At 43.7% G+C, this 25,914-nt stretch overlaps 1 protein-coding gene across 3 annotated transcripts in view; it reads right to left on the minus strand.

Annotated features, from left to right (window-relative positions):
• Positions 1–25,914, minus strand: part of ABCC8 (ATP binding cassette subfamily C member 8) — an 848,693-nt gene that overhangs the window by 210,936 nt on the left and 611,843 nt on the right. For all 3 annotated transcript variants that reach the window (XM_069223742.1, XM_069223743.1, XM_069223745.1), the window contains one exon: positions 23,615–23,708. In XM_069223742.1, coding sequence (XP_069079843.1) covers positions 23,615–23,708 — 94 coding nt within the window. The remainder of the gene's footprint in view (positions 1–23,614; positions 23,709–25,914) is intronic.

A 25,914-nucleotide genomic window follows, 5' to 3' on the forward strand; every position in this document is an offset into this window, starting at 1 on the left:
CTCTGAAAATGGTTCCAGAACAACAGCAGCGTTTAATTATGGCACACCAGATCTGTATACCTTGATCTGATGCAAACCCAGTGCACTTCCATTGTGGCCTGAGGATGCTGAAGGTAAGTGCTGCAACTTCCATCAGCATCTTCAGGCCCAGAATTGAAGTTGCACATCTGCTGCTCATTTAAGTGGGAGAATTGCATTTCACTGCATAGTTATTATCATTGCCCCAGTGTTGTCACAGTTGTGGTGTACATGAGGTGTGTTGGCACGTTATGTTTCTCCTCACCTCAGGTTCAGAAGCCACAAATGCACTGGTGAGACACCATCACTATTGTCACCTATAGAGGTCGACTAGATCTTTGGACTTAGCAAAAGTGTAGTAGTCAGATTCATTCAATTACAAATCAATGAATTATACCAATTGAACCCGCATAACAGATGGGGTAATTAAGACTAGATGAAAACTCATCAGGGGACTTGAAGAAAACAGAGGGTGACAGCAACAAACTTCACAAAGTTCTGGACTGCCTCGAGACAGGAGTGGACTCTCTCCCAATTTTAAAGATCCTCACTAATTAGAAGTATGCTCAATCTATTCATTGATTCTTCAGGTGTGCTCACTTCAGGCATCAGATTCAGGCCCTCATTAGGAGTTTGGCGGGCAGAAATGGCCGCCCACCAAACTCTTGCAGATCTAGAGACGGCCAATGCAGTTGCATTCCCGCTGGCCCTATTATGTGTTTCTAGCTGGACCAGCAGGTGGAAGCACAGTTTCTGCCCGCGGACCCAGCTGAGAAATGGATAACAACATTGAAGCCAGCTCATAATAGAGCCGGCAGCAATGCTGTTGTGCGTCGGGTGCACCAACACCCATCGTGCAAATCACTGTCTGCAAAGTGCAAAGCAAGCAGTGATTTGCCCAATGGGGCTGGCCAGGGGAGCCCCTGGCACCCTATGACCGCCAGCATTTACATGGCAGTGAAACTGCCATGTTAATGCGGGCGGAAAGTGGGGCCATAATCACCAGGGCAGGACTGCTTGCAGCAGGTGGATTGGGACCACCGGCACCACCAGGCCACCTGGCAGCTAAAAAGTAGCAGTGCCGGCGGTCCACTTTTGCCACAGTCGAAGTGACCGTAACCCTGGTGCTCTGGTGACCGCCAGGGTCATATTAAGGCTCTCAGTGTCCAATGGCTGCTGGTGCACCATCAAGATTGTTACTATTCCGGATTTTCTTAGCAAAAGTGCATTGTCATTTCAATGATTTCAAACAGTTCTGACAAAATATTACATTATGTAATTGTTCATAACATTAGAATCCTCTCTCATGGTACACCAAATGAACCAAGCATTTCTCATGAGAATCATACATTTCCTGTCTTGTTTGACAGCTAGAACAAATAATGTTACATTGTTATAGCAAACAGGTTTTTCACCTTTAATACAATAGGACATTCAACATCACATCAACAACCTAGGAAAACAATTCTGGTTAGAGGGAACAGAATAAGCAACTAATTTTAATTTACTGCTGCAAACTGAATCTTTCAGGCATAGACAAGCTAAGAAAGCATTAATACACATTAATACATTAATAAAACCTATTGTGCACCTCACAGTTCAATTCAAATATGCAGAGCAAATATTTAATTGCAAACATTATTTATCTGTTGGAGCAATTTCAATGTGCATTTATGTTTCTGCATACGTTACTAGCATTAATAAAATCCCTTTAAATCAATATAAGTCTGATTAATTCATGTTAATTTAATAATGAAACTCTAATTTTCATCTTAATAACAGCATTCCTAACATTACTCATTTTAGTACTTCATTTAATATGTATGGTAAACGTAATGCTCAGTAGGAATGGTGACCACATGGTCCATCATAATTCAAAAGAGCACATTTTACAACTCATGGTCTTTTTTCAATTAGGCTTTAAATCTAAGTTAATTAGTCACCATATGCTAACTTGTATGCCACTAATATATTAATAAAATGTAATCTCTCTAAGTTGGACCATGCACGTCTAGGAAGACCACAATTTTAAAACTTTCTGAGCACCCTGGCCAGCTTGCACTTGCACAGTGGATGCATTATGAATGGAGGGCACCTTCAAGGCAGGAAATAATATCTGGGTGTCAGGAATGGAGCTAACATTTGGTGACCAGATTTAGCATTCTATCTGCAACTTGGAAGCAATTATAGAATGACTTAAGTGTTCTCTTATTGCTTGCAAGTTGCAGAAGGAATGCTAAACCCACAATCACCACTGCTGCATTGGCAGTACTGGAATCACAATACAGCTTGTTGCCAATGCCAGACCATCATTTGCAAGCCCTGGAGTTAATCAAACAATAGTTGGGGTTTCTCTGTGGTGCAAATCAAGATGCACTGCACATCTGCTAAACCTCAAGTCAGTATCACAGGATTAGAGTGTGCATCAAAGGAAAGGCTGGGATTTCCTTCCTTAAAATTGCAGACTACAGCCTGAGCCCATCATGATTACCGCTACTATCTACTCACCTCATCAAACGCAGCCAGCCATGCTCTGTTTCCAGGCTCCTCTTTATGTTTGGAGAAATGTTTTTTATTGCTCACACTTGGAGTGCCAGCTTCCAGCAAACCACTGTGTTTCCTTCAGGTTGCAAAATAAATTTCTCAGAACATAAATACAGAGACCATAAACACAGTGCTGTAAAGTTCAGTGAAGAAAATTTCAGCCTTGCTTCCCCGCTGATGAGCTTGTAATCACTAGGGTTCAAATGAGTTCACAAACTTTTAGTGAAAAGAAATCTTAAAGTGACAAATGCAGTCCTGCAGAAACAATGCTTTCCTTTTAATGTAATGTGATCTATTAGTTGTCTTCCAGCTGAAGCGAGGCTCAAGACACAGACCAAGAGTATAATGCACATAAAAGGGGGAACATGCACGTCCTCGTGACAGCATCAAGGGGGTCATTCTGACCCTGACGGGCGGCGGAGGCCGCCCGCCAGAGTTCCCCCACCAAAATACCGCTCCGCGGTCGAAAGACCGCTGAGGGTATTTTGGGATTTGCCCTGGGCTGGCGGGCGACCGCCAAAAGGCCGCCCGCCAGCCCAGGGCAAATCATCCTTCCCATGAGGACGCCGGCTCATAATTGAGCCGGCGGAGTGGGAAGGTGCGTCGCGTATTTCAGTGTCTGCATAGCAGACACTGAAATACTAAATGGGGCCCTCTTACGGGGGCCCCTGCAGTGCCCATGCCATTGGCATGGGCACTGCAGGGGCCCCCAGGGGCCCCGCGGCACCCCCTACCGCCATCCTGTTCCTGGCGGGTGGCGGTAGGGGGTGTCAGAATCCCCATGGCAGCGGAGCGCGCTCCGCCGCCATGGAGGATTCACATGGGCAGCGGAAAACCGGCGGGAGACCGCCGGTTTTCCGCATCTGACCGCGGCCGAACCGCCGCGGTCAGAATGCCCTGCGGGGCACCGCCGGCATGTCGGCGGTGCTCCCGCCGACCCTGGCCCCGGCGGTCAGAATCACCACCCAAGTCTGCACTAAGGGGATTTACATCTGTGCTTTGAATTGGGTGGCTTTTAAGTGTCTCAGAAATTTTCTAGTAGCAGTTTTGTGATACATCAGTCTTAAATGTAATATTAGTGTTGGATGTCACCAATCAAGGGTGACAGAGTAACTGTCGGTGTGTGTGAGGGAGGTAAAATTAATTTGAATTTTTTTTTACCTGCCTACCGCTTCTGATCCCAGCCATCTCCGTCGCTCTGCTCTTCCTGGCAGTCACTGGGGCATAGGCTCCCAATCCAGAAGCTGCTCTCATGCTATACTAGGCATGAGGGCAGTGCTGGGATTGGCCTGAGTGGGCTGGCTTGATGCTCCCCCAGGCAGAGGGACCAGGCGCCATTTTTCCAACTCAGCTGTGTAACACAGCTGAGTTGTTAAAATGTAAGTGGGCATGTCAATTTGACTGGAGGAGCCGCCCCTAAATAATATATCATGACATAGTAGTTCCTACAGTTTTCACCCCATGCACACTTGGTTGACACATGGTTCACTGGCATCTGTATCAGAGTGACTGCAACAGAAAGAGGAGTCCAACGGCTGCTGCGATCAAATCTGCTCTATGAAAAATGTTAGTCTTTTGTTTTGTGAGCTTTTACAGCTCACAAAAACAGCTTTGAAAGAGTAATTGAGCAGGAGGTTGCTGCCAGTGGCTTTCTGTACACATTATTTAACAGTAAGCAGCATAACAAACACAATTACTCTGTTTGCTTGGAATGGAAGATACCGCCTTAGATCACAGCCTTGGCTCAACACAACATCCCGTGATTTTGGGCAAATCCCTTTTCCTTTGTGCCTCAAAAGCAAAAAATGCAACATAGGCTTCCTTGTTTAATTATAAAATGTCTGATAGTTCCACCGGGCCTGGTAGGGCTCTGTGTGGCTAGAGGACCAAATGCAATTATGCAAGGTGACTGAGAGACCAGGGATCACTGTCTCCCTTGTGGAGAAAACTATTAGTTGCGCTGCACATGGAGAGGAGAGAGAGCTTGGGTCAGAAATTACTAATCACAGAATGGCTTCATAATAAATCCATACAGTGATTGGCCATGCTCCATGAACCTGAACCTCCAACCACCTCGCTGCCCCACATGCAGAAGTGGAGGCCTATAAAGGCCCCTGAGCCAATCCAGGATCTTCTCTCATGATGTTTATGTTACTAAAACAGCAGAGGAATAGCACCAAGTTTGACACGGGTAGGGGAAGCCAATGAGCCTTTCCCCCGGCTCACTAATTGCAGAGGTACGCAGCCTGGCAGAGGCCTCCAGTGTGCATGTCAGGCTAGTCATAGAAATTCAGCCACCCAAAACAACAATGCGCATTTTGAAGATGGTGAGTGTTGACCCTGGAGTCTGAGCCTTAGACTGCTTGTTTGTTATGTTGTGCTGTCAATTATTATTAAAGTCTCACTCACACACTCGGCTCTGCCCTCATCAAGCGCAGAGAGACTAACTAAAGTTATTTGGCCCATGGTTGAAAAAAGCACAGCAGAAGGTGAAAAGTAAAAAGCTTCCACATTTACAGATTTGATGTAGGAGTCTGGGGGGGCATTGAGAATGGGTGGAGGGGGCAAGAGCCTGCTGACGGTATGTTTCCGTGTCAGGTTAGTGGATGACACAATATGGGCTTTATTCCAGAAGTTATATTTAACCTCTGCTATTGGTATATTTCCTGGTATTGATGTATTTCCTGCCTCACTGGAAATATAAAATTGCCAATTAGAAGTTAGCCGAATTTGTCAAGTTTTAGGGATCAGGGCACATACACTAGGCACTAGACAGCAATGTACCAGTGTGCAGGGTTCAGAAACCAGCACCATCAGTACAGACAAAATGAGGAGGGTTTGTCACACAAAAAAGAGCTAGTTTCTTACAATTCCAATTGGTGTATTAGCTGTGTATGCTTCATCTAGTCCTGCTTCTCTTCTCCTCCTCCTGATTCTCTTTAGAGTTGGAGGTTCTGCATGTTACAAAATTATTTGCAGATTAGAGTAAACATCCTTCTGGGCCTCTTGTCTTCTCATGCACCAGATGCACTAAACCTATATTTTATTCAAGTCATTGGTCTACCTCTTTGCTTTAATCATTGTGCTTAAACTCCCTTCATTCAGGTATTTTTTCAGGTCATGTTCAGTTCAGTTGCCACATTGTTAATAAACAAAAACATACAGCAAGTCATTGGTTGTGCATAGTGCATTATCACCTTATACCTCACCGTTACTGTTTAAATATTCAGCCGTGTAAGTTTTACAATATAAACAACTGCTGTTCCTCATCACCATTAACGTGCAGTGTAAGTAATTACAATTACAGTTAGGAACAAGGTCTATATATTCATATAAATATAACAATAATTTCCCCTCTTTTGAAATGTTCCAGCTCCTGAAGAGGGTTTTGATACTCCATTGTCTACTTAATCCTCATAAAGTCCATTTTTTTTGTATATGGGTTACGACATTGACTATACTACCCTGAATCTCATTGTGACCCCCTGAGCCATCTCATTAAACATAAAGGAACATTACCTTTATAACTCTGTTCATCAACCAAACTGGTTTCTCTATTTGGTTCTCATATAATAATTTTAACACTTGTGGATCACCACTGAGCAATAAACGCAGTGACGCCTATACTTTGTCTGAATCAGTAATTTGCTATTACACAATAAAGAAACTATTAAATGATTCCTCAACGATACAATAAGTATTGAAGAAACATCACTGTGGAAATATTCTGTCTCATTGTTCTGGAAATGGCCTTGGAACCTTATATCTAATAGATATGCCCCTAAAACAACTGGGCTCTGACATAACATTTCTCAGAAGGAAAATTATACTTAATTGGGTTTAACCCCTTCTGTGCCATGGAGGTAATGGTTACGTCCTACGGCACAGTTCTCATGTGCTGAGGACGTAACCATTACGTCCTTGGCACTGAGCTCAGAGGGAGCACTCCCCCTGTGGTCTTCCCTCCGATCGAGTGCTGAGATCATTACAGGGTGCCGGTCGCACTGGAAGCCATTTGCTTCCAGTGCGTGATCTGAGAACAGGTAAGTTTCTCCTCCTGCAGGTGGGGGGTTTGGAACAAAAAGGCACCGGGGGAAAGGAAAGGATTTTCCTTTCCCCCGGTGTCTCTTTGAGCATTCCTGCTGCCCCATCGCATTGCGATGGGGCAGCGGGAATGCCCTCTAGATCCCAGGGATTTTTTTTTGTTGTTTATGTAATATTTTGCGTCGGGGAGCGGCCCCTTGGGCAAGGGTTACTCCCATTTGGGGGGCATGTTTGTTGTGGCCATTTCTGCCCCCCTTGGGGGCAGATCAGCCTATTATTTTTAGGCTGATCTGCCCCCAAGGGGGGGGCAGAATCCACTAGACGCCAGGGATTTTTTGTTTTTGTTTATTTATGTAGTGTTTTGTGTTGGGGAGCAGCCCCTTGGGCAAGGGTCGCTCCCATTGGGGGGGCATGTTTGTTGTGGCCATTTCTGCCCCCCCGGGGGACAGATCGGCCTATTATTTTTAGGCCGATCTGCCTCCAAGGGGGGCAGAATCCACTGGACGCCAGGGATTTTTTTTCTTTATTTATGTAATGTTTTGTGCCAGGGAGCGGCCCCTTGGGCAAGGGTCGCTCCCATTTGGGGGGCATGTTTGTTGTGGCCATTTCTGCCACCCTTGGGGGGATCAGCATATTATTTTTAGGCTGAATCCACTAGACGCCAGGGATTTTCTGTTTGTTTATTTATGTAGTGTTTTGTGTTGGGGGGCGGCCCCTTGGGCAAGGGTCGCTCCCATTTGGGGGGCATGTTTGTTGTGGCCATTTCGGCCTATTATTTTTAGGCTGATTCGACCCCAAGGGGGGCAGAAACCACTAGAATGCCAGGGATTTTTTTTTTATATGTTTATTTATGTGGGGGGGGGGCATCCCCTTGGGCAAGGGGGCGCCCCCCCAAGGGGGCATGGAACTGTTGCCCATTTCTGTCCCCCTTGGGGGCAGATGGGCCTATTTTTTTTAGAAGCCACTTAGGCACCAGGGATAGTGTGTGTGATTGTGTGGGTGTATGTGTGTGTTTTTTTTTTTGTTTGGGGGTGGCCCCTTGGGCAAGGGTCCCTCCCCATGGGGGCACACTACTAAATGTATTTTCTGCTTAGTTTAGAATGGACACTGTTGCTTGTGGCACAATTCGTTGTAACCGGAAAGGCTACCCAAGGGAGCTTGTCTGTAAATAACTTGAGAGGGGACAGTGCAGTGCCTTGCAGAATGATGAGCTGCTGCTTTGAAAATTTCAGACAGGAGGTATGTCTACATGCTAAGTACCATCCATGATGAGAGTACTTCCCCCGTGACTGTTTGCGGGCAGGTTGCTGAAGTGCGCAAACCTATGCGCATTTTAGATTATAATAAGCACATGGGAGGTGTAGATAGAGTTGATCAAAGGTTGGAACCTTATAATGCTATTCGTAAGTCTTACATTTGACATAAGAAGTTAGCAATTCACCTCTTCCACTTAGCAACTTTTAATGCTTTGACTGTGTTTAAGGATAGGTCTCCAGAGTCAAAGATGACATTTGTGAAATTTCAGGAGTCAGTGATAGAGAGCCTTATTGTGGTGGAACAGGCCAGAGTTCCTAGAGAAGCAGTGGTGGAGGATGTGGCTAGATTGAAAGATCGCCACTTTGTTGAGCACATTCCTCCCACACCTAAAAAAGACTTTCCAGCTAAGAAATGTAGAGTGTGTGCTCGAAGAGGTATCTGGAGGGAGACTCGAATGTACTGCTCAGATTGTCCTTCAAAGCTTGGCTGTGTGTGGGTGGTTGTTTCAAGAATTACCACGCCCAGAAGAATTCCTGGGAACAACCATGATTGTAAACTGCCTGTTTTGTATTTTCATGTGTTCAGTTTCATGGTTGGCATTTCTGTCATGTACTTAGTTAAAGCTTTTGTGTTTGTAGTTTTGTAATTATTTCTAATTAGTTAGTGGTTTCTTTGTTTTAAAAAAAAAGTGATGCCATTGTGTGTGGAGTGGCGCTTGGCTGACAGTGTACATATTGACTTGCTGTTGGCTACTGCAACACAATGCCAGCCAAACGCAAGTCCACACACTCCCATCAGCTGGTGTGATTGCTGTATCAGGCATGTGGGCATATGTAAGTGATGGGCCCTTGATTGGCGCTGGCTGTCGATGCAAGTGTTGTAATGTGCTGGGCTCGTGGCTGGCGGCGTGAATGGTCTTGTGCATGTCATGCATGAAAGGTGTGTGAATGGACTGTAAAGCGGTTGGTGCCTTACCGTGGCTTTACAGCTCACGAGCTGTGAGTCATTGGTTCAGTTTTTTGGCCTTTCAGTTATTAACAGTGCATTTCATTTCTGTGAAATCTCTTGTTAATAAAATTTGATCCACTGAACCATCACTCCCCCTCGTGCTAAATCCAACCAGTATGTGTGGTAAAAACGACAAAGCCTGCTCTGCTGAAATCAGGTGTCGCAGCACACCTGTGACACGCTAGGTGTCTCGGGTGGGACACGGATGATGAAGCATGCCACCAACTTGGTTGGTGGGTGAGGGGTCTTTTTAACATAACCTAAGTACGTTTCTTTTCACAATTTTAGTGTTTGGAACATCACATAAGTATGTGGACACACCAAAATGATCTATTGCAAAACTACCTGTGTTTGGGGGAGAGGCACCTATGTTTTTGGTCCCGGGTGCATCCTTCATCAAGGGAAACCTACCAAACCCAGACATGTTTTAAAAATACACACCCCAAGGAGTCCAAGGATGTGTGGCTTGCCTGGATCCCCCAACATTTTCTTACCCAGACTCCTCGCTTAACCTCAAAATTTGCATAAAAAATCATATTTTCCTCACTTTTCTTTGTAGGATCACCGCTGCGACACAAATTTCCTAACACCCAGCATTCCCCACAGTCCGCCAGGTAAAATGATACCTCACTTGCATGGGTCCCCAAAGCAGAGCCAGCCTAAAAGATGTATAAAAGAAAAATATATGCTTATCAACTTGCTGTGCCATCCCCTCAATATCTAGAAGTTTTTGGCCTTTTCCACACAAGTGAGGTATTGTTTTTATCAGCAGACATGGGGGAACGCTGGGTGGAAGGAAATTTGTGGATCCTCTCAGATTCCAGAACTTTCTGTCACCGAAATGAGAAGAAAAAGGTGTTTTTTTGGCCACATTTTGAGGTTTGCAAAGGATTCTGGGTAACAGAACCTAGTCAGAGCCCCACAAGACACCACATCTTGGATTCTCCTAGGTGTCTAGTTTTCACAAATGCGCTGGTTTGCTAGGTTTCCCTACGTGCCGGCTGAGCTACAGGTCAAAATCCACAGCTAGGCACTTTGCAAAAATGTGATGTGTCCACATTGTGTTTTGGGGCTTTTCCTGTCACGGGCGCTAGGACTACCCCCACAAGTGAGGTACTATTTTTATTGGGAGACTTGGGGGAACGCTGGGTAGAAGGAAATTTGTGGCTTCTCTCAGATTCCAGAACTTTCTGTCACTGAAATGAGAGGAAAAAGTGTTTTTTTGGCCAGATTTTGAGGTTTGCAAAAGATTCTGGGTAACAGAACCTGGTCAGAGCCCCACAAGTCACCCCATCTTGGATTCCTCTAGGTGTCTAGTTTTCAAAAATGTGCTGGTTTGCTATGTTTCCCCAGGGGCCAGCTGAGTTAGAGGCCAAAATCCACAGCTAGGCACTTTGCAAAAAACAGCTCTGTTTTCTTTGGGAAAATGTGATGTGTCCACATTGTGGTTTGGGGCTTTTTCTGTCGCGGGCGCTAGGCCTACCCCTACAAGTAAAGTACCATTTTTATCGGAAGACTTGGGGGAACACTGGGTGGAAGGAAATTTGTGGCACCTCTCTGATTCCAGAACTTTCTGTCACCGAAATGAGAGTAAAAAGTGTTTTTTTGGCCAAATTTTGAGGTTTGCAAAGGATTCTGGGTAACAGAACCTGGTCAGAGCCCCACAAGTCACCCCATCTTGGATTCCCCTAGGTGTCTAGTTTTCACAAATGCGCTGGTTTGCTAGGTTTCCCTAGGTGCCGGCTGAGCTAGAGGCCAAAATCCACAGCTAGGCACTTTGCAAAAAACAGCTCTGTTTTCTTTGTGAAAATGTAATGTGTCCATGTTGTGTTTTGGGGCTTCTCCTTTCGCGGGCGCTAGGTCTACCCTCACAGGTGAGGTACCGTTTTTATCCAGAGGCTTGGGGGAATGCTGGGTGGAAGGAAATTTGTGGCTCCTCTCTGATTCCAGAACTTTCTGTTACCGAAATGTGAGTAAAAAGTGTTTTATTGGCCAAATTTTAAGGTTTGCAAAGGATTCTGGGTAACAGAACCTGGTCAGAGCCCCACAAGTCACCCCATCTTGGATTCCCCTAGGTGTCTAGTTTTCACAAATGCGCTAGTTTGCTAGGTTTCCCTACGTGCCGGCTGAGCTAGAGGCCAAAATCCACAGCTAGGCACTTTGAAAAAACAGCTCTGTTTTCTTTGTGAAAATGTGATGTGTCCACGTTGTGTTTTGGGGCTTTTCCTGTCGCGGGCGCTAGGACTACCCCCACAAGTGAGGTACCATTTTTATTGGAAGACTTGGGGAATGGTGGGTAGAAGGAAATTTGTGTCTCCTCTCTGATTCCAGAACTTCTTGTCACTGAAATGAGAGTAAAAAGTGAGTTTTTGGCCAAATTTTGAGGTTTGCAGAGGATTCTGGGTAACAGAACCTGGTCAGAGCCCCACAAGTCACCCCATCTTGGATTACCCTAGGTGTCTAGTTTTCAAAAATGCGCTGGTTTGCTCTGTTTCCCCAGGTGCCGGCTGAGCTAGAGGCCAAAATCCACAGCTAGGCACTTTGCAAAAAACAGCTCTGTTTTCTTTGTGAAAATGTAATGTGTCCACGTTGTGTTTTGGGGCTTTTCCTGCCACAGGCGCTAGGCCTAGCCCCACAAGTGAGATACCATTTTTATCGGGAGACTTGGGGGAATGCTGGGTGGAAGGAAAGTTGTGGCGCCTCTCTGATTCCACAACTTTTTGTTACCAAAATGAGAGTAAAAAGTGTTTTTTTTGGCCATACTTTGAGGTTTGCAAAGGATTCTGGGTAACAGAACCTGGTCAGAACCCCACAAGTCACCCCATCTTGGATTCCCCTAGGTGTCTAGTTTTCAGAAATGCGCTGGTTTGCTATGTTTCCCAGGTGCCGGCTGAGCTAGAGGCCAAAATCCACAGCTCAGTACTTTGCAAAAAACAGCTCTGTTTTCTTTGTGAAAATGTGATGTGTCCATGTTGTGTTTTGGGGCTTTTCCTGCCACAGGCGCTAGGCCTAGCCCCACAAGTGAGATACCATTTTTATCAGAAGACTTGGGGGAACGCTGGGTGGAAGGAAATGTGTGGCTCCTCTCTGATTCCAGAACTTTCTGTCACCGAAATGAGAGTAAAATGTGTTTTTTGGCCAAATTTTGAGGTTTGCAAAGGATTCTGGGTAACAGAACATGGTCAGAGCCCCACAAGTCACCCCATCTTGGATTCCCCTAGGTGTCTAGTTTTCAAAACTGCGCTGGTTTGCTAGGTTTCCCTATGTGCCGGCTGAGCTAGAGGCCAAAATCCACAGCTAGGCACTTTGCAAAAAACAGCTCTGTTTTCTTTGAGAAAATGTGATGTGTCCACGTTGTGTTTTGGGGCTTTTCCTGCTACGGGCGCTAGACCTAGCCCCACAAGTGAGATACCATTTTTATCGGGAGACTTGGGGGAACGCTGGGTGGAAGGAAATGTGTGTCTACTCTCAGATTCCAGAACTTTCTGTCACCGAAATGAGAGTAAAAAGTTTTTTTTTGGCCAAACTTTGAGGTTTGCAAAGGATTCTGGGTAACAGAACATGGTCAGAGCCCCACAAGTCACCCCATCTTGGATTCCCCTAGGTGTCTAGTTTTCACAAATGCGCTGGTTTGCTAGGTTTCCCTAGGTGCCGGCTGAGCTAGAGGCCAAAATCCACAGCTAGGCACTTTGCAAAAAACAGCTCTGTTTTCTTTGTGAAAATGTGATGTGTCCATGTTGTGTTTTGGGGCTTTTCCTGCCACAGGCGCTAGGCCTAGCCCCACAAGTGAGATACCATTTTTATCAGGAGACTTGGGGGAACGCTGGGTGGAAGGAAATGTGTGTCTCCTCTCAGATTCCAGAACTTTCTGTCACCGAAATGAGAGTAAAAAGTGTTTTTTTGGCCACATTTTGAGGTTTGCAAAGGGTTCTGGGTAACAGAACCTGGTGAGAGCCCCACAAGTCACCCCATCCTGGATTCCCCTAGGTGTCTAGTTTTCAAAACTGTGCAGGTTTGCTGTGTTTCCCTAGGTTCTGGCTGAGCTAGAGGCCAAAATCCACAGCTAGGCACTTTGCAAAGAACAGCTCTGTTTTCTTTGTGAAAATGTGATGTGTCCATGTTGTGTTTTGGGTCTTTTCCTGTCGCGGGCACTAGGCCTACCTCACAAGTGGTCGGGATCTGTCCACGTTGTGTTTTGGGGCAGTTCCTGTCGCGGGCGCTAGGTCTATCCACGCAAGTGAGGTACCATTTTTATCGGGAGACATGGGGGAAGACAGAATATCAAAACAAGTGTTATTGCCCCTTGTCTTTCTCTACATTTTTTCCTTCCAAATGTAAGACAGTGTGTAAAAAAGACATCTATTTGAGAAATACCCTGTAATTCACATGCTGGTATGGGCACCCATAAATTCAGAGATGTGCAAATAATCACTACTTCTCAACACCTTATCTTGTGGTCATTTTGGAAATACAAAGGTTTTCTTGGTACTTATTTTTCACTTTTTATATTTCAGCAAATGAATTGCTGTATACTCGGTATGGAATGAAAACCCATTGCAATGTGCAGCTCATTTATTGGCTCTGGGTACCTAGGGTTTCTTGATGACCCTACAAGCCCTATGTATCCCCGCAACCAGAAGAGTCCAGCTGACCTAACAGTATATTGCTTTCAAAAATCTGACATCGCAGGAAAACGTTACAGAGTAAAACGTGGAGAAAAATGGCTGGTTTTTTTTCACCTCAATTTCAATATTTTTTTATTTCAGCTGTTATTTTCTGTGGGAAACACTTGTAGGATCTACACAACTGGCCCCTTGCTGAATTCAGAATTGTGTCTACTTTTCAGAAATGTTTAGCTTTCTGGGATCCAGCATTGGTTTCTCACCCATTTTGGTCACTAACTGGAAGGAGGCTGAAAGCACAAAAAATAGTAAAAATGGGGTATGTCCCAGTAAAATGTCAAAATTGTGTTGAAAAATTGGGTTTTCTAATTCAAGTCTGCCTGTTCCTGAACGCTAGGAAGATGGTGATCTTACCACCACAAACCCTTTGTTGATGCCATTTTCAGGGGAAAAACCACGAGCCTTCTTCTGTAGCCCTTTTTTCCATTTTTTAAAACAAAACTAAATTTTCACTGTATTTTGGCTAATTTCTTGGTCTTCTTCAGGGGAACCTACAAAGTCTGGGTACCTCTAGAATCCCTAGGATGTTGGAAAAAAGGACGCAAATTTGGCGTGGGTAGCTTATGTCACCAAAAGGTTATGAGGGCCTAAGCGCGAACTGCCCCAAATAGTCAAAAAAAGGCTCGGCACAGGAGGGAAAAAGCAATGTCAGCAAAAGGCTTAATGTTTAAATGACAGGGCAGTTAAATTTTTGTTGACTGCTTATTCTCGTTGTTCATTGCCTTGTGATGGTACGGGCCACGTTAATAGATTATGCCCTCTTTGATGTGGTATGCAATAGAAGAACAAAATAACTCCACTGATCTGTGTAGTACAAACACAATTTCAGACTAACAAACCTGGCTTCTTAGCAGGTTATCAAGGGAATTAACAACTGATTACAGAAAAGGGAGAGCAAAGTTCTAGGTACTGGCCATATCTCGAACGTCATTGCTCTAAAAGGCTGTTAGCTGCTTCAGACAGGAGCTCCAGAATGGTTTATGCTTTTGTAAATGCTGCACATCTTTGAAAAACTATTTTTTCCTGTCAACCCTTTTTTGATTAATGTATTACAACAGGCAGTTGCTTAAAATACAAAAAACTCATATAGATGTGTTCACTGAACAGGATTTACATGCCAACATCTTCTGTATAAATCTTGCTGCTGGTGTAAGATCCATTACTAAAGGTCTAAAGGAGCTGTAAAATGTCTCGGTCTGCATTTTTGTCGAACATTTACTTTAAGATTGGTCAGTGAAGATGTAGCTGTCAATCTTCCAGCAGATAAGGAATACTTTAAGGATTATGTTCCAAATTAGAAAAAATATGTTAATCGGAAGTAACTAAATTAAGAGTCTAAATAATGCTGTGAAAATAGGAAAAGTGTTGTCACAACTGAGCATCACGGGGGTTAGTGATGTTCAACAAAATGGACTTAAAAATCAGATGGCATGAAGCATTAGCAAACAATTGTACCACTAATATATTTCATTCAACATATTCATCGTAAGTCAGAGGAGAATTATTGTATGTACATCACTTTCAAAAATGCAACTTCATAAGAGAATTCAGTATTTGACAGGCAGCACTCCACATACCACTGACAATGTCCAAAAAGAGGCTGCCATTTGTCAACTGATTTATTTAAATATAACTCTCCTCGCCAGGTCGTGGTATTTCTTTCCAGGAATAGTGGAAATATGGAATGGTGTTTGCACCATCATTATACATCAGGTCATAGATAGACGGCAAACATCGCCACAACAGTCCTCCTAAATACTAAATCGTTTTCTGAAGTATTGTGCCACAATACATATTTGAAGGTGTATTATTCAGAATGTGCACCTTTCTCTTGGTATTCATCTGTCTGTGACATTTCTTTCTAAATACACCTAATGATGTTGCTGAGGAAAGCTATTAATTATGCTACATTATTCTTGAAAACCATCTGACTGCTCATCTGTGTTTTCAGTTCTTTTTATTAACAGCACAGTTATGACCACATACTGCCGAATCTCAAGCAGCATATATTGTATAGCATCATTGAACTGTCAATGCCCCCATTCTCTCCTGTTCGCTTATATTGCACGTCCGGACCCATCAGAGTGTCCACGGGTGACTCTTCAACTTCTTCAGGCCTGTGCATGGCCCTACAAGTATTGCCCCTGCAGGCATTCCAGTTACTACAGATTTCTCCCCATTTTTGGGGTCAGCCTCTGCCCTCGTAAACCACCCACTCATCCATCATGCACCAATCATTTCCTATTTCCAGTCCTCTAAGTGTGGTGGTTAGCTAGCTCCCCATAACCTAGCCATGTTCCTTTTGGCCACCACCAATCATCCATTGTCGCTGGGATCTGGTGTCTCTGGTGTCTTCCCAAACATTTAGTATACACTGTTTGCAGAGAGACACACACCCTCTCCACTCACCTCTTTAGGCAGTTTGAAACTACCATCCAGCAGAGCTGTACCACTTTGCAGTCCCATGGTAATAGAAATAATGTGTCCATTTGGTCACAACCACGTAGGCACTGTGTGTCATCTGCTTGTTCCATTTTAACCATGGTGGTTGGAGTGATGTAGAATTCCCTGCTGGCTGACTGGAAACCCTGATCTGATCCCCACCTCCCTAGGGCCTGCCAGGGCCTCCTCCCACTCCCCATTCTCAAAGCCTCCCAGCTCTTGGACCCACTTATTGCTCATCTTTGACAAATAATGGGATTCCTCTTCAAGACTTCATTGGGAAGATATTGCTTTTAAAATGCTTCTACTAAACTAGCAACCACCTTTGATGTGGGAACACTACTTTCCATTTCCCAAGGTGTTGTGGGACACATTTAATGTATATATTAGAGGCCATGCAATTGAGATGAAACAGCTGCTGTCAGAGCTCTTTCTGATGATTTATGTTTATCACAGGATACATCTACCTACACAGAGTAAATCCATTATAAACAAGGTTGACAAATATTTCAATCATTTTAATGTTATAATTAATTGTGGGCATGTTTCTACTTAGTTTGACTAAGGAATTGATAGACATGCTTAATAGAAATATTTGCAAAAATGCTTTTTCTTGCTGGAAACAGAACCAGGAATTATGTGGTACTACATGCAAATGCAAAACTGAGAAGAAAATTGTCAATAACCTTGGGGAATAGCTTTCAGCAACCTGTGATGTTTTAACAAGATATACCGCAGCAGAGGCAACTACTGGGTTTGTTGGGAAGTACCCGACTTAAATAAAGACAATTCTTCTCTTAAGCTATTTTTCTCTGTGGGATGAGACATCCCAATAGCACAGCTAGAAATCATTAAGAAATGTAACAATTTGACAACCCTTAAATTACATGGATCTGATGGTTGCAATGTAAAATGTGTGAAGAACATTGCTTCACTGCTATGGTAAAAATAGCTTGTGGTGTACAAAGAAGCACTAGAGGCATGAGCTTTACAAATGTTAATTACTGAAGCAGTAGAAACCCTCATAATTAGGCAGAATAGACTGATGTTGAAGTGTAGATCAATCAGGGCTTTATCACTGCTAAACATAAGCAAACATTTGCCACACAGTAGCTGGAAATCATAGGGCATTTCCATCACTAGGTGATGTATTATAATATCCAATAAAAAGGTTGCCTATAACCCCGACCACTTGACTAGGGAAAATGTGGTCACCATTTGCTTCAGAGATTCCCAATGGCTCACTGTTTTACTTATTCTGATAGCTCAGGTGCCCTGAAATGGATTGGAACTTGCCAAACACAGTATACTCATGAAATCACACTATGCTTACTCATTTTTATGCAGATAATATACTATTTGAATTTATGCAGAGCGATCAGACCATGTCGATGGCAGTGAAAAATGTTGGACAGTTAGAGGTCTTCTTAATTTGAAAAATAATTAGAACAAAATACATGTTGTAAGAAATTGGGTTACTGGATATCGGGCAGCAACCACAATTAAAAACAGGGTTAAGTCACAAGAAAACCCAAAACTAACCTGCATTCAACCCCGTGGTTGCTTGGCAGAGAGAAGACAAGCTTAACTTGGAGGCAATGTGTAAAGTATTTGTGCAAAGCTTCAAACAGTGATAAAGTGGAAACACCACACAACAGGGTCCCACAATAAGTTAGAAAAATAGAACTTACTTTAATAAATAAAACAAAAACAAAATGGCAAAAATGAATTCAGTAGAACCGAAAAATTACATTTGAAAGAATTTGGTGAAAATATAGCCAAAAAGCACAAAGCTCAAACTGCGGACATCTGGTCATGCTGGACCGGGACAAAGTCACAAGTTCAGACTGACTTCTATAGAGCGCCGGCCGGCTACAGGGACCCAGTTGGGCCAGCTGAGCAAAGTGCCTAGATACTGGTTTGCGGAGCGTTGTGTGGGGTCAGCGTCAAAGATGCACTGCACAGCTGAAGCAATGTGTTGGTTCTGAGATGTGGTGAGGCTGTAATGAGAAGGCCTGCACTGAGTGTGCATCGCACAGACGGGGTAATACGGTGGTTCTGAAGAGCTGTGATGTGATGCAGATCTTTGCAACGGGTCCTACCCTCTCAGCAGCGGCAATGCATTGATTCTGCTCTGGTTGAGCCATGGAGCAGAGGAGATGCGTCACATTCACTGAATCCACAGAGGCTGGCAGAGCTTTCTAATCCCACTTCCAAGGGTCCAGAACTGGCAGGTTAGTCTCACCGAAGGCAGAGTCTAGGTGCAGATGCAAGGTTGTTGGAAGCCTGTTATGACCCTGGAGCTTCAGGTCAGGAGGCCAGTCAACTAGGCCTTAGATTCACTTTGGGTTCAAGAGTTGCAGGTCAAGTCCTTCTCACTGAGGCAAGAGGGCTGAACGCAGCAGGTCAGCACAATAGGGAAGCATTTCCTTCAAAGCAGTAGTCCAGCAGAGTGACAGTCCTTGTAGCAGCACAGCAGACCTTCTTGGCAGAGTATACACAGGTCCAGAAGTGTACTGAAGTGGTGGTATCTTAGGTCCAGTATTTATACCCGGCTGTGCCTTTGAAGTGGGGAAGAAGCTTCTAGAGAATTGTCATTGAAGTCTCCAGGCATCATGCCTTACCTGTCCTGGCTCCAGACTAACTACAGTGGTATGGAGCCCTTTGTGTGGAGGCAGGACACAGCATTTTCAGGTCCCTCCCATCCTGACACTGATGGCACTGCTAGTCACACCTAAGCCTCCTATTGGGTGTGGCTGTCTAGAAGGAATACACAAAATCCAACTTCATATGACCAGAGACGGGCTACAGGCACTAAATGGCAAAGGCAAAAAAATGCCACCTCTTAAAAGTGCCATTTTCAGGATTGTAATTTAAAATGAAACTTCGCCGTAGGCGAGGACTTTAAATTGTGACTCTAGAGACACAAAACATGAACCAGTCATCTTGTTCCATGGGAAGTTACACGTATAATATGTAATGAGGTCATCTCAATTGTTGGACCTGGCCCTTTTTGCCTCCTTCTTCCTATTTTTCCTGACCTGTTTGTGTTGGCTTTAGGACTCTGGGCATTTTACCACTGCTAACCAGTGCTAAAGTGCATATGCTTTCTGTGTAAATTGTACTACTGATTGGTTTATCCATGATTGGCATATTTGATTTACTGGTAAGTCCCTAGTAAAGTGCACTAGAGGTGTCCAGGGCCTGTAAATCAAATGCTGCTAGCGGGCCTGCAGCACTGGTTGTTCCACCCACATAAGTAGCCCTGTAATGTCTCCGACGGGCCACTGCAGTGTCTGTGAGTGCAGTTTTAAACTGTAAATTCGACTTTGCAGGCCTAACCCTTTCCTTTTCCTACATGTAAGACACCCCTAAGGTAGGCACCAGGTAGCCCCATGGGCAGGGTGCAGTGTATGGTTAAGGTAGGACATAGACTAATGTGTTTTATATGTCCTGACAGTGAAATACTGCCAAATTCGGTTTTCACTGTTGCAAGGCCTATCCCTCTCATAGGTTAATCTGGGAGCTGCCTTTAAACATGATTAAAGAGTAGATTCCCTTTGGAACCAGATAGACGTGTGGAGTTTGAGATCTCTGAACTCACAATTTAAAAATACATCTTTTAGTAAAGTTGTTTTTCAGATTGTGTGTTTGAAAATGCCACTTTTAGAAAGTGGGCATTTTCTTGCTTAAACCATTCTGTGGCTCTGCCTGTTTGTGGATTCCCTGTCTGGGTTAGTTAGACAGCTGTGCTGTTTGCACCTCTCTCTAGACTGTGACACAAAGGGGGCTGGGGGCAGCCTGCATACCCTGATGAGCCATCTGTGCTAAGAAGAAGGGGAGGAGTGGTCACTTACACCTGAAAGGGCTGTGCCTCCATTCACACAATACAGTCTCCAACCCCCTGGTGTGTATCTGAGGCCTTGCCTGGGCAAGGCAGGATTTCACAAACAAGTGAGGCTTTCCTTTGAAGTAAGCCTACTTCAAAGGCCAAATGAGTAAAAGAAGAGCACCCAAAACCACAGACTTTAGACACTTCTTGGGGTAGACACTCTACCTCACAGACACTTCTGGACAAGAAACTTGCTGGTGAAAATCCCTGAACCAGACCTGCCAAGAGGAACTGTCTGGTTGCCCAAATGACTCACCTGGACTGCTTTTCTGAGAGGGACTGCTACCTTGCTGTTGCCCTGCTGCCTTGCTGCTCTCTCACTGTGCTGAGAAGTGCTCTCCAAGGGCTTGGATAGAGCTTACCTCGTGTTCCCTGAAGTCTCAGGACCAAAAAGACTTCACTCCTGCAACTGGACTCCTTGTGCGGCAAAAATATGACACACAGCCTGCTAAAAATGATGCACAGCCTGCATCGTAGTGAAAAATTCACCGCACAGCAAACCGGAATGACGCAGCCTGACTTCGCAATGAGAAGATCGACGCAGTGCCAGCGTAGCGACCGGAACTTTGACGCATGCCCCACTGGATCGACACACAGCCGACCCGAAACGACGCAGCCTGACTTCCAGAGAGGAATCAACCCAGCGCCTGGCGTGCGGGAGAAATTTCCACGCAACACCCACCGGATCAATGCAGCACCTGTGACTTCACTCCGCAAGCCCAGGATTCCACGCATCGTCCCCAGGGCGTCAGAAAACCCTGCAACCGGCAGAGGATCCAAGTCCACGCACCGGAAATTGACACACAGTCTTCCCCTGCATGAAAAATAATGACGCAAGTCTGTGTGTGAAGGGGCGAACCTGACGTACACCTCCCCGTTTTCCACACATCGCCTCCTCTGCAGTCCCTTGCGGAGATTTTGAACTCAAACCAGGTACTTTGTGCTTGCAAGAGGCATTTATTGTTTTTAAGAGACTAAAGACACTTTATATCACTTTTACAGTGATATCTCAACATATACTTATTGCATTTTAATCGTTTTGACCTGCATCTTATCAGATAAATATGATATATTTTTCTAAACACTGTGTGGTGTATTTTTGTGGTGCTATACTGTGGTATTGCACAATTTATTGCACAAATAATTTGCACATTGCCTTCTAAGTTAAGCCTGGCTGCTCAGTGCCAAGATACCAAAGGGTGGGCACAGGATAATTTGGATTGTTTGTGACTTACCCTGGCTATAGTGAGGGTCCTTGCTTGGACAGGGGGACCCTGACTGCCAACCAAAGACCCCATTTCTAACATCAATATCATCCTATAGCAGACATTGGCCTTGCAGTAGTGACAAATTATATTTTCACTACCAGGATATGTAAAACTTAAAAGTACATGCCTTACCTCTTGAATGCATTGCCCTCTGCCATTTGGGCTGTCAAGGGCCTCCCCTGGGGGTGACATATGTATTAAAAAGGAAGGTTTGGGCCTCGCCAGTTTTAAAACTGCTCACATATGCTCTGTAATGGCAGGCATAAGCCATGTTTAAAGTGTTACTTAAGTGGGTGACAAAATCATTGCTGCAGGCCGACTAGCAGCATTTAATTTACATGGCCCGGGCACAGGTAGTGCCACTTTACTAGTGTCTTACAAGTAAATTAAATATACCACTTGGCGATAAGCCAATGTTACCATGTTTTAAGGAGTGAGCACATGCGCTTTAGCACTGGTTAGCAGTGGTAAAGAGCACAGAGTCCTAAGGCCAGCAAAAACAAGATCAGAAAATTGGAGGAAGGCAACATTTAGAGGGAAAGGCCACCCTAAGGCTGACAGGTCTAACACAAGAAACTGTAATAGTATTTATATACTGCTTACTACCCCTTACGAGGCATCAAAGCGTTTGAGTATAGTATTAGTATTAGTATGGGGAAATATGAGTTAATTTGAGCAGTGGACATGTGAGTCTGTTAGTTGGATTGAATAGAATAATGGAGGGATAGAAGAGGGAAGAATCCAGAAGTGTTAATTGGGAGATCATAGTAGTAAGATGAGGTTTGGGATGAGTAAAGGAGAGATGGAGGAGGGTAGAGTCTGTAGAAAGTTATTAGGGGAGATCATAGTAGTAAAATGAGGTTTGTGTGAGACAAAGGAGAGATACATGAGGGAGAATTTAGTAGGGTTGTTTGAGAGAATAGTAAGCTAAGGCTTGGGGGGTGATCCATGAGGAATAGAGGATAGTTTGACAGAGGTATGGGGTGAGAAAGAGTAGTGCATTGGAGAGAGTGTTTTTTCCCTTTTCTCTTTTTTCTCTTGTGCAGTAGGACTAAAGCAAAAAAATGTATAGATACATGATTACATAAAAAGGGAAAAATATGAACTGTTCGTGGTATCATAAAAAAACAAAATAATCGACCCTACTGTTAAAAATTCAGTCATTTTTAAAAAAAAATTGCAAACGCACGATGAGAATTTTCTTTTTGCACACGTTTATGAAGCACTGTTATAGTAAATGTACCTCAGTTTTTGGACAATTCTCATTAGTACTTTAATATTAGAGTATTTATTGACCGCCTTTTTGAACGCATTAATTAATAATCGACTCTGAAAGGCATTTTAAAACTTTTAGACGAACATGTCATTAACATTTGGTAAAATGTAATATTTTGTTTTAATGCTGCAGTAAAACTGGAACAAATGTTTTTTGTTAAATCACACTTCCAGGAGTGCCCAGTTTATAATGTAAACTACTTGAAAGGAGTTTGTTAAAATCTATATGCTGGAGGCAGTTAGGCATTACTTACACGGGTTGGCAACATATTTCGTGTACAGTAAAAAAAAAAAGGGAATTTATTGGTTGTATTCCACCCATTGGATCAGAATGCACTATATCATATGCTTCTGCTTTCCCAGTGTCATGGAGTGAACACAAAATGTTATACCCAGTCATCTGGGGTGAAAACTACCCAACTTTTTGACAATGACAGATCAAAATACCAAAATGCAGGAAACAATATCAGACACATCTGACATTTATTCAATGAATGCTCTATTGGGTCACTAAGGAGCAGATGACATCACCTACGACTTCGTTCCAGGTCCACTGAGGGTGTACCATTCAGCCCATATTTTCAGAGGTAGGATAGTAGGAGGAAGAGAATGCATACTATATATCAAAGGTGTTGTATTTTCTAGAATCAGAGCAGTGCTGTAGATGTGATCCAGAGGCAGTCTATATGTCGGCTATATTTCTGGAAAGCGTGCACCTTAGAGCCCATCCACACCACCTTTCAGTGCACTGACGAGTCTACGAGCCTAATGCGCAGCTGAACTCCCCTTAAGTGAAACAATCTCCCCTGAGACAATATCAAAGTTGCCATTTCCATGTCTTAGGCTCTGATGCCCTATTTCTGAAAAGATACGCTGCAAAACCATGGCGTGACCATAAATAATGTAATCAAAGGATACTTCTCTGTTTCCTTACCTTTTGGAACCCAAGGCCAATGGGGTTAATCGCCTTGACGACCAAGTCTTCGTCTCTTTAATTACTTTGGTGTACCCTTCTCCCGCTGTTTTCATATACGGTGCATGAAAAGGAAGAGCCTTTCTGTAAATGTGACCTATATATGGCCTGGCGCAGCGGTGAAAATAGCCCCAACATCCATAATTCCGTACTTGTCCTGTGGCAGGTAAGTTATTTTTTTTATCATATCTTATTTGAAAACGCAGCCTACCTTCGTCTTCATCATCTTTTAAAAGCTCTCGTGAGTACATAGCCCTGCGAAGATTATTCCTCTCCATTGCCGCTTTCCTTTCGATAATAGTTTCCTAAACATAAAAAGATTACGCTGTCATTTAATAGAGATATTTTTCTTTTTATAATAATAGAACGGCTTGCATCTACAAATAAAATACATGCATCATATGAAGGCGAATAACTCCCGATATATCCATAAACTCAACTTCACTCATTTGTTATAGAGATGGCCTGTGCTGTTTATCTATTGAGCTGCCCCTGTGGATGGAACCTCAGGACAAAATCCAATAACCACATTTACCCTGAAAAAATAAAATGTAAAGGATTAATGTTAAGGTCCTCGCCTTTCTCCGTGTTCTTTGACAAAAGGATGCTCGAATCCTCCAGCAATGTCTGTGTTCTTCCATATCAGGAGGAAGGTCATGTTTGTTAAATAACAACAGTCAAGCTGATCAAATTGATAGAAGCTGGATGAGTACTTCCGGGCCTTGAAAGCATTTGCCAGTCTGACCCAGTCATTTAGTAATGTTCTTTCTCACCGAGGTGGTTAGTATTCTTATTTTCATGAGCGTTTGATGGCTGGATTTTAAATTTATATTTTTAAATCTTATGTTATTGTCGAGTTTCGAAATTCTGCTTCTAGTCCACTATTTCTTTTATTCGGATGAGGACATGACATTGCTGGCATTTATTCAAAAACAATGTCTTAGACTACGCAGACCTAAGATGCTAAATATGTTGTCAGTATTAATTTCAGCAGGTGGACCCTTTTTGTTCTTATCACTCCATTTTTTATGTCATTGGTAAATATTTAGAGCAGTTGCCATCTGCAGCCGTGCTCAGCAGGAGGAACATACTGGCAATATCGATGACTTGTTTGTTGTCCCTTAGACCAACAACTGTTGTTGAACTGCATATTGGACTCTAAATTGTCTCTTCTTTAGAATGGCTTTATCTAAGTTCACCCTAATCAAGTGTGATTACCTGGGCAGTGAGCCCCTGCACTACCTGTGCAGTGAGCCTGGCTTCTCCGCTCTATCTGGTATTTGACCCGCCTGGCTTTTCCAGGCCAAGTGTAATTTACCCAGCTTGCCTTCTCCCCCACAAACAGTACTAATCTCAGGCGGGATCACTCGCTCCACCAGGCAAAGCGCATAGCCTGTCCTTTCTTTCTGCTTGAAACTTTCCTACCTTGCTGGTTTCCTCCACTCACAATTTATTCTACAGTCTTTCTAACCATACTTCTCCAAACCAGTTCCCTTAAACAGCACCTAGCTTTATTTCCACCCAGCCCCTAGTCTGATCCCAATCATGTTCCTTCCTCACTTCTCTTTCCCGCTGAGAAACTGTATAGCCCAATTCACATGCCAGCCCTACAGCTGCTTAACTCTCTCAACAGCAAATTTTCCTGGAACTCATTGCCACCTGCAGGACTACCACTTAGAGCCACCAGCGCATGAAAGGGCCAGGGTATTGGGCGGTTGAAGGGGCAGTGATGGGAGAAGAGAAGATGGGCGATGGGCTTTGTGATCTGCTAGTAAGGACGCTATGTTTGCGGTGCATAAGAATATATATATATATATATATATATACCCCAATCACCTATATTTTCTGAAAGGAAGAATTAATGTGGCAATGATTGTTTGATTAATAGCTATGACAAATTAATCCATCTAACAATAGCCGTAGAAAACCATTCCAATATTTAGAATGGAACCCATATTCAGGGCTTTTACAGTGAATGTCTTGAAAACATATACAGAAAGAGAGATGCCTAGCCATTAGTTGGAAATGTAATATTGTTTATTCACATTATTTTATGTTATGCTATATTAATGAGGTTTTATTAAGTGCACCAGCACTACAATAACTCTTGGCGCTACAGAATTGAAACTGAATAAACTGAAAAACTTAATTGCTTTGAAATATTTTACTTTGTCCCGAACAGCAGGTGGGACTGAGTACATTTTAGTGTGTAGGAAGGTAAGAGCTAAAAACGAAGAAAGGCCCATGTTTTTGTTGTTCGGTTGCCGGGAAGGGTGGGGGGTCAAATTAAATCGATTAGATGTCGGCAACTTCTAAAGCAGTGTGCTCCATCTCAGTCTTTTGCCAAGAAACGCAGGACTCGAGTTGTAAAAGCTCATGTGACCAAAACATAGAAGTTTAAAATAAATACTACTGGGTATAGCTAGCCAGTTCTTAGTTTTCAAAACGCTGTTGGCAACACTACAGCGAGGAGAAGGCAAAATGAATCGACCTTCTTGATTGCGGTATCCA

Source organism: Pleurodeles waltl, chromosome 3_1, assembly GCF_031143425.1.
Source record: "Pleurodeles waltl isolate 20211129_DDA chromosome 3_1, aPleWal1.hap1.20221129, whole genome shotgun sequence".
Lineage (NCBI taxonomy): Eukaryota > Metazoa > Chordata > Amphibia > Caudata > Salamandridae > Pleurodeles > Pleurodeles waltl.